General features: G+C 37.9%; 1 protein-coding gene across 1 annotated transcript in view; it reads right to left on the bottom strand.

Moving 5' to 3' along the window:
• TSG101 (tumor susceptibility 101) overlaps positions 1–12,629 on the bottom strand; it is a 42,308-nt gene that overhangs the window by 28,770 nt on the left and 909 nt on the right. Inside the window, exons 2-4 of the mRNA XM_072793837.1 lie at positions 7,853–7,937; positions 4,897–4,962; positions 2,179–2,342 (exon numbers count right to left, since the gene is read on the bottom strand). Of these exons, the coding sequence (XP_072649938.1) occupies positions 2,179–2,342; positions 4,897–4,962; positions 7,853–7,937 (315 nt within the window). The remainder of the gene's footprint in view (positions 1–2,178; positions 2,343–4,896; positions 4,963–7,852; positions 7,938–12,629) is intronic.

Here is a 12,629-nt window from a genome sequence, read left to right as displayed (position 1 = left end):
ACTGATCCATCCAGGCACCTTCTCCTTTTTAAAAAAGATTTTATTTACTTATGTGAGAGAGAGAGAGTATGAACGGGGCGGGGGGGGGGGGGGGATTTCCCACTGAGCAGGGAGCCAGACGAGGAACTAGATCCCAAGACCCTGAGATCATGACCCAAGGTGAAGGCAGAAGCTTAATCACTGAGCCACCCAGGCACCCCAATATTACTGTCATATATCAAGTGTTTATAAATAGGGGATCTATTTGTTTTTTTTTTTTAAGATTTTATCATTAAAAAAAGATTTTATTTATTTATATGAGAGAGAGTACTAGAGTGAGAATGAACAGGGGAAGGGAAGAGGGAAGCAGACTCCCCACTGAGCATGAATCCTAAGATCATTACCTGAGCCAAAGTCAGACTCTTAACCGACTAAGCCACCCAGGCATCCCTCTGGATTATTATGTTCCATCTATCTATTTGAATATATCCATTAAAATACTATAATTCTGTGCTATATTAGTTTTATAATACATTTTGACATGTGTAGGGCAAGTCCCTTCTAACTTATTCTTGGAGAGGGTCCTGGCTATGCTCAGTCTTTTGCATTTCAATATAAATTTTAGATTCAGCTTTATCAAGTTCACAAAATTAATAAATATACAAAGAAACAAAAGCTGCTAGGACAAAGATCAATTTATAAAGAACTATGAATAATGTTCTAAGTCTTCTTCAATGTCTTTCAGTAAAATTTAGAATTTTTTCCATAATATACTCATAAGATTTATTCAGAAGTCATAGCACTGAAAAATATATTAATTTACCAGTTCACTAATTCTTTACTCTGCTGAGTCCAATCAGTTACTAACCCTGTCTATTGAGTTCTTAATTTCTATTATTCTATTTTCCAGTTCTAAGATTTCCACTTGGTTCCTTTTTAATACAATTCTCCATCTTGAACATATTAATCACAGTCATTTTCCAGTCTGGCTCTGATAACTGGTTTACCTGGGGGTTGTGGTGTCCTGTTACTAGTGTCTTTTTCCCCTCCTTGTCCTTTTTCTTGATGTACTTGATGATTTTATTTATTTATTTATTTTTAAATTTTTATTTATTTATGATAGTCACACACAGAGAGAGAGAGAGGCAGAGACATAGGCAGAGGGAGAAGCAGGCTCCATGCACCGGGAGCCCGACGTGGGATTCGATCCCGGGTCTCCAGGATCGCGCCCTGGGTCAAAGGCAGGCGCTAAACCGCTGCGCCACCCAGGGATCACGATGTACTTGATGATTTTAAACTGCATTCCAGATACTGGGAAAAATTACAGACACTCTATACACTATTCTGCCTCCAAGAAGGGCTCACCCTTCCCTATGGCAGGCAAATACCGTGAGAATCACCTTAATACAATCAGGACTGAGGGACGCCTGGGTGGCTTGGCAGCTGAGTGTCTGTCTGCCTTTGGCTCAGGGCGTGATCCCGGGGTTAGGGATCAAGTCCCACATCAGGCTCATTGCAGGAAGCCTGCTTCTCCCTCTGCCTGTGTCTCTGCCTCTCTGTGTATCTCTCATGAATAAATAAATAAAATATTAAAAAAAAAATACAATCAGGACTGAGCCGATTCAAGGGTCTTGGGTTGTGTTCCTCCAGTAGCATCATCTAAGAGCCTAGGATGTTTACTTATACCCCTCCCTCCTCCATGATAAGGTTCTAAGCTTGTACTGTCTCCTCAATCTGGGGCTGCAGAGAACTTAGTTGGGTTTTTCAGAGGTTTCTGTTTAGTTTTTTAACACTGTCTTTGAAGCCTGGAATTCAGAGCTTATCCCTTGAGGGGGAAACTCAGGTCATCTGGTTTGTACTTGGTAGGAATGGTGAATAATGAGATTTGAACACTTTCACAAGTATATGCTACCAGTACACTACTTTTTGAAATGCATTTCCCCTTATATGAATCCCATCTATTCTTAAAGGCTCAACTCAAGCAAATAAAATAGGAACTGTATATTCTGTAAAGTACCAAGCTCTATACAAATATACTTCTTTTGGAGAACCTTTTCCAATTATCCAGCTCAGTGATTAGGACCTTATGTGAACTTATCTATTCTCCTAGGAATCCTCTTTGAGTGTTAACAGAAAGTAGATGCCAAGGAGCAAAATACGTAAAATGCAACAAATTCACAGAACACAGTTAATACTTACATGTTTCCATTCATGTAGATAAGGAAGATATATCTTCCCATTTGCATCAACATGCTTTCCCGTTTTAATAGTCATTGAACTAGTAGGCTTAACGAAACAGATAGGGGGATTATATGGGTATGTGTCCAGCAGCCAGAGGCATATTGGAATATTATATATATTACCTAAGAGAGAAAGAGAAACTTCAGTTACTCTATTATTTTTAAATAATAGGGTTAGTAAGGCAAGCAAGAGAGCTACAACTAAGTAACACATAATAGAAAAATCACAAATATTTTATGTTTTAAAGTTCTGTTTACGATGTTTCTCAAATTTCTAGTCTGTAAAATTTTCAGCAGGATGAAGGAGCTAATTGATCACTACTCTGCCAGTGTCTGCTTGCTGCTCTAAAAACATTCCTTACAAGTTATCTTATGGCTCAATCCATTCTTTGCAATTTGACTCTTGTCATTTTAGTTCATAAGGTTCACTGGGAAAGGATATAAAAGGAAGACCACAGATTTTGGTGTCCTATCAGAAAGTGATAAGATAAACTACATTTGAAATTCCCTTGCCAAAAGCCAGACTATAAAACCTAATCCAACTGCCAAACAGATGTTGATTGTTGGCCACAGTGTGACTAATCCATATAGTATTTTCTGTGGTAGTTACTCAGAATCAATGATGTTATTTCCTTTTGTTTGCATTAAGTAATAGAATCTTTCTCAGCTGAAGAATTTGACTAAATGTAGTCAAGTTGAACGGAGTTTCAAGGGATTCAATAGTTAACATGCTGACTATAACGATCTCCTTTTCTTACTAAGCTCAAAGCCCAATGTCCCAAGTAATCATCTGAATGGCCTAATGTAATTCAGATACATTTGTTCCCCTTAGAAACAGTTTCAATTCATATAAGTATATACACATAAATTGCACTTAAATGAAATCAGTTGTAGGACTTTGGATTTATTTTTTACCCAAAATTTCATCTACAATGGGAAAAAATCCAACTCCAATAGAATATACCCTAACATAATACATTAGTGTATTTCCATCACCCAGAATTCTTTGTGAAAACAAAGAATTTAAAACAAAGAATTCTACAGAATTACTTAGGCTTAGGAACTATGCCATATAAACAATGGTGAGGGAAGAGAAAAGGTTTATTTAGGTATGTCTATCTATCATAAATGTCTAATTACGCCAGTTTCCTGCCTCCCTCTCCCCACCATATAACTATTCTCCTACCCAACTTATCTCCTGAGAGCAAAGGTGAAGTCAATAATCCTGAATTTTACTCAGTCCACCCAAAATTCATCATAGCTACTTTATACAATGCTGATGCTCAAGCGTTTTCTCCCTCTGCCTGGAATGTCCATTCTGATAATAAATGGCTGACTCAGCCTTTAATAGTAAATTCAAATGTCGTTTCCTCCATGACCTTCCCACATGGACTTATTCTCCTCTGTAATCTCACAGCACCTTTACATTTTATCATTCTACAGCAGTTACAGAATACATTTAATAACTATTTACTTCCTCTGTTTTTCCTATTTGTTTTTCCTATTTCCTCTGTTATTCCTATTCTGTGTTCCTATTCTTCCATAGAAGGTACATCCTTTATGTATGCCCAGCCCCATTCCCTATGCCTCATGCACAGCAAATACTATATAAAATCAATGGGTGTTAGAGAGACACAGATCTTAAGTACTCCTGAGGAATAAGCAAGAAAAAGAGCTGTCCAAAAAGAGAACAGTTGTTCATGAAGCTAAAGCTCCCTTATCACTGTAAGTATTCCAGCAGAGGCTGGCTGACTGGCTAAGAAAAGACATAATTATCCATCATTAGTGTTAACACAGACTTTACAACTATAAATAATAGCTATTTTTTGATATCTGTTTATTACATGCCAGGCTCTGTGCTAAGTCCTTACATGATCACAATGAATACTTTTTGTAGTTAGTTCTATCATCCAATTGTTCACTGTCACCAAAATGACAGATTACAGAGAACTGAAACCTTACTCCATCCTGACTTTGAAGCCCCTATCTTAGCCATTAGATTACACAGCTTCCCACCGTTGGAAAAGTCTGGATGCGATGGGAGACTGAACAACAAGGCATCGAAAATCTCTAGGTGTGCCTGGCTGGCTCAGCTGGTACAGCACATAACTCTTACTCTCAGGGTTGTAAGTTCAAGCCCCATGTTGGCTGTAGAAATTACTTAAAAATAAAATCTTTATTAAAAAAAAAATCCCAGGATGCCGGGGTGGCTCAGCGGTTTGGCACCTGCCTTCGGCCCAGGGCCTGATTTTGGAGACCCAGTTGATTTTGGAGACCCAGTATTGACTCTGTCGGGCTCCCTGCATGGAGCCTGTTTCTCTCTCTCTCTGCCTGGGCCTCTCTCTCTCTATCTCTCATGAATAAATAAATAAAATCTTAAAAAAAAAATCTCTTTCTAGTTCTAAGATTCCCTGCTTCTATGAAACATCAAACTCTTCTAAAACACTGAGCACTTATTTGTTGATAGGTTTTAGTAAAGAAGGGGAAAAAAAGCTGAAAATATTAGGTGCTGCTGCCAAATGCAGTTCAATTAGAATAAAAGTTAAAATCTCTATATTATCATTAAAGTCAGGAGAAAGTAGGTTTAATTTACTTATTTACTTGTAAGTCTTTGGCAACCTACTAGGTGAATCACAATGCATCTATACTGGAAACATAAATTACATAAAATCTTTACCTTTATAAGGCACAGGAATTGTTCCAGTGAGGTTCATGAGTTCCCTGGAACTGCCATCATTAAAAACTGAAAGGAAAGAATAATGATTCAATCATGAGCATTTTCACAGATACTCCCATATAAATTATTCTTTCAGAAACACTGGCTAAAACTCATTACCCTTGAAAGGAGCTAACTTGTTAATGTCCCATCTATTTTGTCCAATAACAAAATATCCTTTGTTGATTCACTCGTAGGATAAGCTTTTAAATGAGTAAAGAAAGACTATACTTTCAGGGATCATTTCTATAGTTTGTTAAATGAGTAAAGAAAAGATGCTTTGAATTACTTGGAAAAATGAATGTGCTAGAGTCCCAGCAAATATAAACTCTCGGTCCCCAACTAATATGATTATAAAGTTACTTACAAACCACCATCAACTAATATCATACTAAATATTAACCTAGGATCACTAAATTTTAGATTGCCCAGATGTTTATCCCTACACAAAGTCATTCTCAATCCCAATGTAGTACCAAACCACAGTATTAAAAAGAAAATGTTTTCAGTCAAATAGACATCTTTCAATACAAGTATTTCTCATATCATGTAGGTTTCTCTGCCTGTAACTGATTATAACTAGGGTACATTATATTATATGGACTGCTATTATTTGTAATAATGATTTAGATGAACACTATCGCTTAAGGAAAAAGCTGTAATGTGCAGTACAAGAACACAGGACTGTACTGTTGATCTGTTTATACTTAGTACTGACAATTATAATCTGTGCTATAATTTATTCTGATTATGTACTTTCTTAAAAAAATCACCTTATTTAAATTTAAGGTTTTAATTACTGTAAAAACATGGTGATAGCAATGGTTTAGACTTGGTCTAGCCATATAAAGCTATGTAAAATGTATTCAGTAATGCTGGAGTCACTGTCAGTTTAATGATTTTATTTATTTACTTAGAGAGAGAGAAAGGAGGTGTGCAAGTGAGCAGGGGTAGGAGTGGAGGGAGAGGGAGAGAAACTTAAGCAGATTCTGTGCTGAGCAAGGAGCCTAACATAGTGCTGGATCCCACAGTCCATGAGATCATGACCTGGGCCAAAATTAAGAGTCTGATGCTTAGCTGACTGAGCCCTCCTGGCGCCCCTCCTTGTCAGTTTATTTTTTTTTTATTTTTTATTTTTTTAAAAATTTTTATTTATTTATGAGTCACAGAGAGAGAGAGAGAGAGGCAGAGACATAGGCAGAGGGAGAAGCAGGCTCCATGCACCGGGAGCCTGACGTGGGATTCGATCCCGGGTCTCCAGGATCACGCCCTGGGCCAAAGGCAGGCGCTAAACCGCTGCGCCACCCAGGGATCCCTCCTTGTCAGTTTAGACAAACATATTTATTCTTTTAGCACGCAGTAAAAACCATACACTTACTGTAAAGTTCTAGCCCAGGTCACTTTTTTCCCCTTCATTGGGGCCATTTTTAAATTAACTCTAATTCTAGTAATAAGAGGTTTTCCCAGATCTAAATACCACACTACAGTGGGTGGACAGGAAGGAGTTATCGTGCCCTATGTTTGGGAGAGAAATTCCAGTTCATGTCTTTGCTATTCAGAAAATTCAGGACTGCTTGTCCCTCTGTTCGATCTTACCTCTCATCATCAGGCTCCTAATGTTTCCAGAGCCCTAGCCATGAGTAGAATTTACACTGAGGACTGCACCTACAAAATCCAGCCCTTTGCCCTCAGTGCCGAGAGCCTCCTAATGGACAGGAGGTGGCAGGGGTTCTCTCTGGGCCTTGGCACATGGGGGGTTCACAAGGACATGGGGTTGGGAAGATGACATTAGGATTGGTGGGGACAAAAAGATTTTTATTTATTTATCCACTTTGAGGGAAAGAGACAGAGATACTGACAGATAGTGAGAGAGAGCAAAAGGGGGGAGGAGAGGGAGAAGCAGGCTCCCTGCTGAGCAGGGAGCCGGACTGGGGGGGAAGGGGGCTCCATCCCAGGACCCCAGGATCGCGACCCAAGCAGAAGGCAGATGCTCAACCAACTGAGCCACCCAGGCACCCTATTTATTTTCTAAAAGAACTCTAGGGACGCCTAGGTGGCACAGTTGGTTGTCTGACTCTTAGCTTCAGCTCACGTCATGATCTCAGGAGAGTGAGATCGAGCCCCATGTAGGGCTCTAGCATGGAGTCTGCTTGAGTTTCTCTCTCCATCTCCCTCTGCCCACCTCCACCCCTGCCCCACGCTCACTCTCTCTTGCTAAAATAAATCAATAAATCTTAATAAAAATAAAAACAAAGAACAAATCTATGTATTGTCATTTCTTACTTAACTCTCAATTTTTTTCACCTCAACAGAAAGTAGATACACAGTCCCCTATCTAGTCTATAGAATTAAGGACCACGTTAAAAAAATGTTTTCCTCATCTATAAAATGAAAGAGATATTCCAGAATGTTATTTTGCAAAATGGGTTCCTAAGAATATAAAGAAATGCTCTGGGGAGAAAAAAAAAAAATTCAGTACTTAATTAATTTTAGGATATACTGTATAATAGATTCTCTTCCCTCCCCTCTTGGTGAGGCAGAAACTACTAGCATATTAAAGGCTCTGAGAAATCTTGCTGCAAAGAAATCCATTTAATCTTGTTTAATTCATAATTGCTCAAACTTGTCCCTTCATCCTAAGGAACATTCTTCATAACTATGGATAATATTTGGGGAAATGATAAACTATTTTTAAGATCCTCTCTAGGTCTAAATTTGCATAGTTCTGCTATTTTTTTTTTAAACTTAAAATAACTAAACAAATATGTTACTAGATTGTGTCATTTCCTATCTCCCCAACACTTTTGGAGGTTCAGTCCTATAAAGGAAAAATGAACATAAAAGAGAATGGGAAACCTACAATTATTAACAAAAAGAGTAAACTCAAAGTATAGTAATTTTTATTATATAAACTCACCATATGAATCCAATACAGGTTTGAGATCTTTGTATAAAGTAATAACATTGACAGTTTCACGTACAGTTAGGTCTCTGTATTTGTACTGAAAAGCAAAATCACACAGGAATTTAGTTTAAAACCAATGCACATATTTTACTGTGAGGCTAATTTTCTTAAAATCTTATTTTCTTAATAGCATTCTTCTTAAAAAGTATAATAGTTCTCGCTAATCATTAACATTAATTATAGCCTGAAGGCACCTTGATACTTTCTCTCCTGCTCCCTATTCAAGTCCTTTACTCACTTCCATTTTAGCTCTTCTTTCCAACTCTGAAAGACCTCCACCAAATCAAATCTTAATCTTTTTTCAAAGACCTAGTTTTCATCTCTCTCCCCCTTCTTAATGAATCCTTTTCCAGACTTCCTTTTGGCCCATAGTGATCTCTCCCTTTCCTCCAAACTCTAGCATTTGTTATCAATACCAGCTATTTTGCAATTTATCACTTACTACATATTTTCAGACCCCCGCCTTGTACTACTACACTCCAGGAAAAAGAGGAACCTGGCTTACACGTTCTTCACAGATCGGGAGCTCAGGAGAAAGGGACCCCCATCTTATTACAATACGTCAAAGCACACCAGTTAACAAGCCCCATCCATGTACACAAAGTTCTCAGTCAGCTTTTAGTGCTTCTCTCTCAAAGACAAGCAATCAGCTACTCCAAAAAGAAAGACTCCACGAAGCAGGACAGAGACCAAAACAAAAAGAAAAGAAGGAATTAAGTAATAGAAGGAATGCAAAGAGCAGAAGAAAACTTCAAAAAGAATCAGCATTAATACCTTCAAAGAAATGCTGTTGTATCCATGAAACAAGAACACTCCGAAGAAAGGGCTCTTGGACATAAAAATGCAATCGTTGGGAAACAAGCAATCAATAGGAGGATTAGAAATATATAGTCAAAGAAATCTCAGAGACTAGTGCAGAAAGACACAGTGGTAGACAATAAAGGAGAAAAATTAAGAAATAAATCCAGAAAGTGTACTGAAAGGCCTCTCTTCAGCATGTCTTGCCTTCTTTTGGTCTGAAGTCCAAATTTTTCCCTGCTATGGGATCAGTACTATTAGCACAGAAACCTGTTCTCATTTCTCCATCTTATTCACACACACACATTCCTGACCGCCCTTCCCCTCCAGCTACAACCACACTTCTCATACCACTCCCTACATTTGCTGTCAGTGATGGCTCTTTTCTTATTCTTTTTAGAACTTATTATGGAACATTTCAAACAAATCCAAACATAGGCAGAATAGTACAATGAGCACCCTATATCCTACACCCGGCTTCAACAATAATCAGCTCATAGCCAACCATAATCTATAATCTCATTCACCTTTCCCTCCTCCTGTATTATTCTGCAGCAAACTGTAACATCATATCGTATTGCCCATAAATATCTGTGTATAGCTTTAAAAGCTTTAAAAAAGCCCATCATACTAATATTATACTAAACTAATCCATTTCCTTAAAATTATCAAATATAGAGTTGTATGTCATATTTTGTTTGAACAGAGATGCAAATAAAGTCCACACATTGTCATTTGCTTAAAGGTCTTTTAGGTCTTTTTTAATCCACAGGTTCTCTCTCCCACCCTTCTTTTCATAACAGTTTTACTGAGATAACTCATATACAATTCACACATTTAAAACAAATTACGTAAAGTTCAATGGTTTTCGGTACTGAGTTGTGTAACCACAATTTAAGAACATTTTCATCACTTCCAAGAGGAAGGAATCTGTACCTGTTAGCAATCATTCCTTTATGACCACCCCCCACCCCCCCCAATTTACCCCAGAAAACCGCTACTTTGTTTCTAACAATTTGCCTATTTGGGACATTTTACATAAATGGAATCATATAATATGTGATAATTTACAACTAACTTCTTTCACTTAGCATGTTTTTAGGCTACATTCATGTTGCAGCATGTACTAGTACTTTACTCCTTTCCGCTGAAGAATATTCCATTATAGGGATATGGGACATTTTACTTGTCTATTCATTGTCAGTGGGCCCATTTCTATTTCTGTCCCTTGGAATCTATTTGTTAACGAAACTGCTCAATCTGTCCTACAGAGATTCTCATGCTTTGGATTTTGCTAACTGCATCCCCTTGTACAGTTTAATATTTATGTTCCTATGTCCTTTATATTCCCTGTGAATGACTAATTGGACCTAAAAGTTATGATCTTTCTCATGATTTTTTTTTCACATTTCAGTTCTTTGCCATACCTCTTCTCTCCCCCTCTCCGTTAAGATCATTCCACAGATGATGGTGCTTTTCCATCAGGTAGCATATGTTATCTGGGTATCTCTCTGTGATTTAGCAACCACTGCCGCTAGATGCCCACACCCATCCTCTTCAAATGCACTCCAATCAGGCTTTTGCACTTCCTGTGAAATTTACTGTCAAGGTCTCCAGTAACTGCCACAGGCTATATGCAATGGCCAATTCTCAGTCTTCATCTTACTCCACCTGTTAGCAGCATTTGACCAAGTTAACTCCTTCTTAAAGCATGTTCTTCTATAAACTTTGAGGACACCAGTGCCTGTTTTCCTCCTCTCTGTGGTTGCTCCTTCTCAGTGTCTTTGCTGGTTCCTTCCCTTCCCTTAACCTGTAAATATTAGTGAACCCTACAGCTCAGTCCTTGGTCCTCTTCTTTATTTCAACTCACTCCTTTGGTGATTCTCTAATGGCTTTAAATACCATTTATATGACATTAACTCACAAATTAAAAAAAAAAAAAAACAAAAACAAAAAAACAAAACAAAACTCCAGTCTGAACCTCTTTTTGAAATTCCAGGCATGGATAACCAACTGCCAGTTTGATACCTTCACTTGGATGTCTCATGAATGTCAAATTTAACATGATCAAAAAAAAAAAAAACAAAAACAAAACTGAACTGTTTAATTTCCCCCCAAACCTACTCCACCTACATTCTTCCATTTCCACAACCAGCTGCTTAGGACCAAACCCTTGAAATTATCCTTGATGGCCTCTTCTTCACATCCACAGTGAATCTGTCAGAAAATCCTATTAGCTCTCCCTTCAAAAATATTCAGAACCTGATCACCTCTCACTACACTTCTGTGGCTATAATCCTGGTCTAAGCCACCATCACCTTAGCATACTACTTAATGTAGCTACTGAGTTTTTCTTGCCTTCTTTAAGAATTTAAATTCCAGAAGAATATTTTGTCTAACTGCTCACTGTTCTATTCTTAGAACTTAAAAGAGTTTGAGGTGCACAGCAATCTTCAATGAGTCAGTTCTCTTTTACCTATTTAGTAGTGACTCCACCTCTGGGAATGCTGTAGATATACTGTGTAAGAATATGGGTAGTTGCCTACATGAAAAATGAAAAGTGTTATTTGTGTAAAACAAGTTAGACTAGCGGTAACACTGTACCTCTGTTAATTGCTAAAATGATGATACCTAAAAGTTATACTTAAACTGGGAGCCAAGATAATGCTAAAAGGTAAAGAGTATAACAAGATATTAAAAATATCGTATGTTGTATGTCCATTTTACCTCAAAATAAATAAATATATAAACAGACATTAAGTCAAGACAGGTGGCCCCAAGAACCATGACAGGTATGGCGGTCCCACAATCAGGTAAGGAGCAAAGGACCATCACCCTGGCATTGTGGCAAGGGTCCTGGCTAACAATTCCTATTATCACACCAAATCCACCCCGAAGGCTAACACCTGAAGCTAGCTCTCCACCAGAAAGAAGGAACTCTACGAGTCCCGTTTATTATTCTACTTTCTATTCCAACCTATCTATTAGTAGGCTGGATAGAAAAAATACTGATACTCAGAACGGACATTATCACTTGCAGGAGACTCAGTTTTTCAGATATTGGGCCGAGAACCAAAAAGTGGGTTGAATATCCTCTCCCACCTCTTTTGTATATCCTTTTTTTGTTCTTAGGGTAAACAGAGGTTGGAAGGCGGGGGAGGCAGTGGAGATATATATATTAAAAAAAATCTAAAGATGTTCTGCCTCTGTCTTTGAAGGCAGGTGCCTCTACGGGAAGTTTAGGAAACGTAATTGTGGTTTTTAAAATTCACATCCATTATTTGAATATTTCTTGTCCTTATAAAGACTTACACATACAAACTCACTCCTTTATTCCTTTATTAAGGAATAAACCTTAATACTATCAATTTAAACGTCAAAAATGGCATGGAACAGATACTTTCCAGTCACATGATATGTCAAACAATGTAGTGGTCTTTTAAAGTAATATACAAATGTTTGAACATGGACCTGAGCCATAGTCTACTAGGGCTCCCCCAAACCTCTTCTATAATTAAGAATAACTACTTTAGCAAAAGAAATTAAGAAGCCTAGAAGAAATTAGACAACCAAGAGAAGCTTTATTCTGAAAACTGCCACTTCCTCTTTGGAAGTTACTTGCTCTTTAGCCAAAGACTAGAGGGACGATCTTACGGGCGGGCAGGCAGGCGGGGCGCACTGCATACTTTTCAAAGACATGTCTTACGACACAAGTGCGTGTCTTATTATTTTTAATAAAAACTGCTTAACCTACTTCGATTCCTACCATTCTTGCTTTGACAAAAGTATCCAGAGCTAACCCACTGAACTGGAGGGAGAAGATTCAACTCTCAACCACGTTACATACATTTTATTCCTAATTGGCAAACTGAAAACAGAAAGGGGGCGGGGGGAACCAAACAAACCACAAACCCCACTATCACCCAGTTCA

The sequence above is a fragment of the Canis lupus genome, chromosome 23 (assembly GCF_048164855.1).
Source record: "Canis lupus baileyi chromosome 23, mCanLup2.hap1, whole genome shotgun sequence".
Classification (NCBI taxonomy): Eukaryota; Metazoa; Chordata; class Mammalia; order Carnivora; family Canidae; genus Canis; species Canis lupus.
This window is presented reverse-complemented; position numbering and strand designations above follow the sequence as displayed.